At 39.8% G+C, this 7,573-nt stretch overlaps 1 gene segment (V, D, J or C); it reads right to left on the bottom strand.

Moving 5' to 3' along the window:
* Positions 1-1,833: 1,833 nt before the first annotated feature.
* LOC138814841 (T cell receptor alpha variable 22-like) lies at positions 1,834-2,492 on the bottom strand. The segment is given in 2 exon segments: positions 1,834-2,252; positions 2,441-2,492. Coding segments are annotated over 2 exon segments (471 nt in total).
* Positions 2,493-7,573: the final 5,081 nt, after the last annotated feature.

The raw sequence follows: 7,573 nt of genomic DNA, 5'->3' as shown, positions 1-7,573 counted from the left end.
AGATCTTAGCCTCCTGAATAGCTAGGATTTTAAGTATGAGTCACTGGTCCCCAGCAGCTGATTGGATTTTGGTGTAACAAAAACGAAAATTCAATGAACTCTTCTTTAAAGGGAACTAATTAAAAAAGCCTCAAGTGGACTAAATTTTTATTGGTATTGTATATAAACACACTGAAGAAATTTAGCAACATGGATTATTTGCATTCTAGAATCTTCTACTCTAACAAGATCAGAGAAGAACTCTGCTGTCACAAATCCTGAGTGGAAATCCCAAGAGCAATTGGCCAGTTCCTAACCACATAGATACAACAAGTCACAATTTACTCTTTTTGTCCACATAGTGAAGAAATGATGTCAGTACTTAGATCTTATATATATAGCAATCTAGACAGAATGCCTAACTCATATGGAGTGGGGAGAAACATTACACAGGCTCTTATCCCTTTTCTTGGAAAATTTAATGATTCATAATTAATTGTTACCTGACATTGATTTTTATTTGTTAACCAGTGTGTATTTTTCAAGTCCATTCCTGCTTAGTAATATATACAATATTTTCAAGGTTTTGCTAGGGGACATGTTTTCCCAGTAAATTGGGATCTGACATCTTTATCAAGTGTTCACATCTTCCAGATGAGAACATTTTTCTGCAAAAGGATTTCTGGGGAAAAAGAGGAAAGCAAGTGAAATGAAAGTCCTAAATGATATGACATCTGGAGGTGACAAGGATTTGAGGTGATGCAGGAACGCTACACATGAGTGAATGCTGCTGTGCACCTACCCTGATGAGGTGACACTCCCACCCACCAAAATTAGTGCATCTGAGCTACTGTTTACCGACAGGAAATCCTTCCTGCTGTCTGGCCACAGTCCTTCTTGCTGCAGGGAACTTACCCTCCTGAGCCCTTCTCCCTTGGGAGAGGAGGAGTGCATGACCCCAGGGCTTAGTAGCCTATGAGCCTGCAAGCTCTCAAGCATACCCCAAATCGAACATTATCCCCTTTGAACCACCACCACATACTGTAGGGATAGGGAAAGCATTAAAGACAGGCCTCTTATACAGAGAAACTCCAGGTTAATTATTAAAGGAACTTCACAGAAGTAGAGACTCAGAGAAAATTAGGGAGTTAGATATGTTAAGTGTGGGTATTTAAATAACACTGAAACTCAGAAAGAGGCAGGAAACCTTGAAGGTAGTTTGATTTTGGATGTGATAAGAAGTTTGGAATGTGTTTTGGTAAATGTCAGCTAAATCAATATTGGGAAGGAAACAAAGGGGGAGCCTGGAAGTGTAACTTGCCTCTATAACTTATTGCTTTGTTTACTGAAATTGTAATTGTTATTTGTGATCACTAACTGCTAGTTTTGTTTCTGTAAACCTGCTTGCTATCAGGTACACTGTCACCTGTGTGTGACCTGCTTGTCCCTTTAAAAACCTGTCACAGGAGAGCTTGGTTGCAGGTCTTCACTGTCTTGGTATAACTTAGGTCAGATGCCACCAGGGCTAATAAAGGTTCCTAGCCCAATTGACTGAGTGTTGATGACTGCTTTCGTTGGTTGTGGGTTCAAGTCCCACTGATTCCAGGAAACTAGAATATTTCACTTGAGGATGGCTCTGGGGTTGCAACCCCAGTACAGGAACCATGACCGATCAAAACAATTATCTATTTTTAAAACATGTGTTCCATAACAGTAATTCCTGTGTAATTGGTGAAGTCTGTCAGGAGACTTGTGTTCCCATTACTTTCAGTCACTGGTTCCATGAGGGATTTTTCTTATAAAAGAATTCCCGGATGGTAAATGGAACAAATCAAATGAATGACAGTCCTGAGATCAGAAGAGCTGACAGCAGTCGAGGTGAATCAGGAACCCACAGCTGGGGAATGCTGCTGTGCACCCTCCCTGAGACAGAGGCTGGGGCTGCAGCCCAGCTGCACTTTGGGCCAGGCTGCAGGGTGTCTGGGAGCACTGTGCCTCTGCTGCACACAGGTAGGTGCCCGAGTCTTCCAGCTGGGAGGCAGAGATGTGCAGGCTGCTGTAGCGTTCCTTAGAATCCAGTGTTGACTGCAGCCTTCCCTTCTGCTTTGTCCCTGGAGTCATGAAGAACAGGCTGAGGAGGCTGCCATCAGGATTCTGTCGGAACCACTGCACATTGTACACCGTGGTAGAGAAATTGCACCTCAGGGTCGAGCTGGCTCCATCCTGGAGCCTCTGGACTGAAGGGCTCTGCTCCACCTGCAGCCCTCTCAACCCTGGTGGAAAGAGAACAGCAGGCACAGATGTGTCACAGGGAAATCACCAAGGCAGCTTCCCCATTTGAGAACACCCCGGGAAATGTCCAGGATGAGGAGGACACACAGGAGCTTTGTGGTAGCTGTCCCCCATTCCTCCCTGTCAACTCTGGAGCTCCCTGACCCCTCTTGTGATGGCCCCAACTCACAGCAAACCTGCACCCACAGAAGTCCCAGAGCAGCCCCCAGCCTGTTCCCCATTGCTCCTGGACTTCGTTGGGGTGACTTCTCCCCAGCTCTGGAGGCAGCCAAGTCGTCAGCCCACACACACTTCTTCCCACAGGCAGCAGGTTCCTCCTGCTCACCAGAGCCAGTCACCTCTGAGCTCTCTAACAGCAAGCCAGCCTCACTGCTTGAAAGATGCTCTCCTGCAGAGCTGCGGTGAGGGCTGGTCAGATTTTCAAGCAATGCTTCCTACACAGGAGAATTACAAGAATTTTCTCCTCAAGTTTATGTTACAAGTTTGTGGGAAAATGTATGAGAAAGGGAAAGTTAATACTCCACAGATTTTTCCCAAAGTTAATGAAGTCACTGATCAGGGATTCTTCCTCACACGGCTGTACATACTCTGTCCCAACTTTCTGAGGCTTTATACACGATGCCAGAGTGGATACCTGAGATGACATTTGTCTTTTGTGACTTGACTGATTTATATACTTTCTGGCTTCTGGACCTTCAGGAAGGTTCTGGTCATTTCTTCAAAATCTGGAGTGCCCCCTAGTGGACAGAAACCATAACTTCTTACAACAGCCACAAAACTCAACTTCCCCTATGTATTCCCTATATTGTTTTTTGTTTGTGTAGTATTGAGGCTTGCCCTCAGGACCTGGCCACTGTGCCTGAATATTTTTGGTTAAGGTTAGGACTTTATTTATTGCATCACAGTTCCACTTTTGGCTTCTTTTTCTGGTTAACTGGAGATAAAAGTCTCAGAGACTTTCCTTCCCTGGCTTTCAACCACAATTGATAAGTGTCATTCTCAATTTTTTTGTTGTTGTTGTTGATTGTGGGGCTTGAAATCTGGGCTTGGGCACTGTCCCTGTGCTCTTCAGCTCATGGCAAACACTCTACCACTTGAGCCACAGCGCCACTTCTGATTTTCTAGTGGTTAATTGGAGATAAGAATCTCATGTAGTTTTCTGCCCTGGCTGACTTTGAACCATGATCCTCAGATCTCAGCTTCCTCGGTAGCTATGATTACAGGTGTGAGCCACGGGCGCCAGGCTTTATTCTCAATTTTTAATGAGGAAATAAAGATACAAATCAAAATCACTGTACAGATATAATTGGGATTAAAACGAACAGTTTTAATAAGGCATTCCACAGAAAGTTAATTTGAAAAACAATTTGATAATTCTCAGTTTTGGTGTTTATTGGATTTCTGTCATGTTGTTAAGATAACCTATAAATGTTTATTGAAGTTTGATAAGAGTAAGAGAAATATATAAAAAAAGAAGAAACTGGTGTACTGAATCTCCTTAACTCTAATGGAAAGGACACAATACACATATATGCGCACAATAGACAAAAGAAGGACTGTGAGAAGAAAGTAGACTGAATGCTCTAGACTTTCAGAGACCAGGGGTAGAGATAAAATGGGTAAATATTTAGGCTAGCTATTATGACTACTTTAGTTTTAATATTAGGAAACTGTAAGAGCATATGAGTTGTTAAAAGTTATGGCTCACATCCCTCACACTAGCTACTCATCAAGGCTGAAATCTGAGGATCACAGTTTGAAGCCAGCCCAAGCAGAAAAGACTGTTACTGCCAATTAACCACCAAAAAACCCAGTGGAAGAGTCCTGGCTTTGAGTGCAAAAGCTAAGGGGCAGTGTGCAGGCTCTGAGTTCAAGCCCCAATTCCGGTACAAAAAGAAAAAGAATGATATAGGCTAAAATACCCATTAGTTTTTCTACCATCCTAGCTTTCTCCTCAAACATTACCCTGACTCTCTTGCTGCATCTTCTCATTTGGAGGTGATGCTTGCAGAGCTTTGCTATGGATTTACAGTTTTATACTAAAATGATAAATGTGCTCACATGTATACACTTGTAGTTGTTGTTTGATAGAAAATGGTACTTCTTGTTTATACATTTTGGTTAACATGCTTCATAAACTCAATAATAATTTTGTGGCTCTATCAGATTAGGCCTGCTAGAGTCTGCTGCTTCTTTATTATGGGCATCTTGAACTTGTACTGCACTTTCTCCTATTGATGAATATAGAGATGTGTTTGTTAGTAACTCTGAATTCGTTCAATATATATCTACTAAATATATATTTGATGATATGGAAAACATTTCACAGGATAGTCTCTGACTCAGGGTTCATGCTGAATCTAACAAAACAAAGCCTTCATAGTTTAGTTGTGATTTTTTTTTATTGACATAGATTCTTTCTGATTTGGTCTTAAGGTTTCTCCCCTTAGAATAATCATAAATCATGGATTCTCTGATAGGTTTTCAAGGTGAGACACAATGAGAAATTGAAAACAAAGTGCATGGAACATATGAAATTTGTTACAAAACAAATGGTACTAATTAGTTACAGATCTTAAAGAGGGTAATGTACAGAGAGGGTGACAACAGGCAACAGAGGTTTATGGTCATTGTCTCTCAGGCTCTCCCTCATATATTAGGCATTAGATTGGCTAGTTAAAAGAAAACACATGCATAAATAGGAAGAAAAAACACACTCACAGAAGGGAACTAGTCCACAAGATCCTAGGGTTGACCATTAGACTTTGTTCTGGTTAGTAGTTGTGAGATATGGTTGGTTTTATGTCAAGAAAATGAGAAATAAGCAGACCATATTACAAGCTTTCAGAAAATGAACTTTTGCTATTGTCAAAGATGACATGGTATAACAGTTTCAATCCATTTAGGTTAAGATTAAGATGAGCTGCTGAGGCAGCTACTATATTAAACAGATTTCTGAAAATACTGTCTCAAATTAGCACATACTGGAACTCAGCCCACAGCTGTTCTGCCTTAATGGTAAAATAGCAGCTCCTACATGATGGGATCTGTGGTAAGATCAGAGTTATATGAAGAGTGGGGATTATTCATTTCATTGATATAATAACCAGAATTAAGCCAGGTGCCAGTGGCTCATGCCTGTAATCCTAGCTACTCAAGAGGCTGAGATCAAGGATCACTGTTCAAAGCCAGGCCAGGCAGGAAAGTCCATGAGACTCTTATCTCCAACAAACTACCAGAAAACCGGAAGTGGCACTGTGGCTCAAGTTGTAGAGTGCTAGCTTTGAGATGAAGAGCAACAGGGACAGCTCCCAGGCCCGGAGTTCAAGCCCCACAACTGAGAAAACAAAAATAGCCAGGATATTTTCAATATCTTCATTTGTGTGTGTTTTGTGTGTGTGTGTGTGTGTGTGTGCGTGTGTGTGTGTGTGTGAGTGTGTGTGTGTGTTGTATATTTACAAGTACTAGAATTTCAAATCAGAGCCTGTCACTCTTGCTCTTTTTTTTTCACTCAAAGTGAACACTCTACTACTTGACCCACACCTCCACTTCTGGCTTTTTGCTGGTTAATCTGAGATAAGAATATCTGAGATTTGTCTGCACAAGCTGGTTTCTAGCCAGTGTTCTCAGATCTGAATCTCTTGAGTAGCTAGGATTATGAGTCACTGGCACCAGGCTTTATTTCTTAATATAAGTTCTTATTGTTCAGAAAGTCACATAATCATATAAAACACAAATAATAAAATAAAGAAAAACAAAAGACCTGAATACAAATACAGTCACATATTGTGTAGACTTTTGTGTGTGGCTTCCTCTTAATTTTGTATAGTTTTGGAATCCATCCATATCATGTGTACATATGGCATTCCATTTGGTACATAATATTACCCTGTGTGTAACATTGTATTTTATTGTTCCAATCATCAATTGATAGACATTGTGTTATTTGTAAGTCTTTGCCTTTCCAAGATCGAGCATTTATGTACAGCTTATCTTTATCACTATATGTTTTCATTACTCATTATTACTGCTGTTTTCCAAAGCAGCTCTATTGTGTTTCCTTCCTATCATCAATGCAGGAGGACCTCAGTTTCTGCACAGCTCTGCCAACATGTGTTATATTCCCTGTGTCTTATGTTGCCTATCTTAATGGGGCAAAGTAACATCCTAGAATAGTTTTTTATTTGCATTTCCATAAACATTAGTGATATTGACTATCTTTGCAGTCATTAGTCACTTGTACATCATCTTTGGAGTAATGCCTATTTAACTTTCTTCTCATTTCTAAAAGGATACATTGTCTTTTTCATATTACACTCATTTTCACTTGTTTTTAATACCTATGTTACCATATATTAACTGTACAACAGGATTTCATTGTCTCATTTCCATATATACATATATACCAATCAAGCTTGCCTCATCCCTCATTCTCCTTTTTGTCTTTGTGTCTTAAATTAGTTTACACAGGGGCTGGCAAGGTGGCTCAGTGGTCGAGTGCTTGCCTCGCAAGCATGAGGCCCTGGGTTCAATTCCTTAGCACCACATAAACATAAGAAGAAGCCTTAAACATAAGAAGGCTTAAGTGGTAGATCTCTAGCCTTGAACTGAAGAGTGCCCAGGCCCAAAGATCAAGATTCACGACAGACAAAAAAATCGTTTAAACAGATTCAATTGTTTTATTTTCATGCATGAATTTAAGCTACGTTAACAACACTCATTCTTAGCCTTTCCATGCTACTCCATGCTTCACCCCTCCTTCTGGTACCTACCTCTCAACCGAGCCAGTCTTAATCTCATGTCATTCAATTTCTTAGTATATATGATTTGTATCAAAGGGTGTATTATCTTTTTCACTAAGTTGTAAAAACTATTTTTATATATTCATTGGAAGTGCTTTATCAGATCTATGATTTATAAATATTTCTCTCATTTTGAGGGTTTCTTTTTACTTTTGAAGTAGCATGAAGCTGAAATATCTATATTTGTGATGAAGACAAATTTGTCCATTTTCCTTTTGTTGCCTGGCAGTTCAGTATCATATCTAAGGATTTACCCAAATCAATATTATGAAAGCTTTTATATTTTATATTTATTTTTATAAAATTGCTAGTATATATTTAATTTACTGTCCATTTATATTTGATTTTATGTATGGCAGAAGGTAGGGTCAGTTTCTTTCTTTTACATATGGAAAGCAATTTGTCCCTATTTTCTTTCTCTCTCTTTGTGTAGTAATATGCAACTTGTGAAAATTGTCTTTTGTTGGAGTCTACTTTTAATGAGACAAACTTACGTGTAA

Source organism: Dipodomys merriami, unplaced genomic scaffold, assembly GCF_024711535.1.
Source record: "Dipodomys merriami isolate MVZ:Mamm:240054 unplaced genomic scaffold, mDipMer1.0.p SCAF_1, whole genome shotgun sequence".
In the NCBI taxonomy this organism is placed as follows: Eukaryota; Metazoa; Chordata; class Mammalia; order Rodentia; family Heteromyidae; genus Dipodomys; species Dipodomys merriami.
The sequence above is the reverse complement of the archived record's forward strand: the minus strand, read 5'-3'. Positions and strand labels throughout refer to the sequence as shown.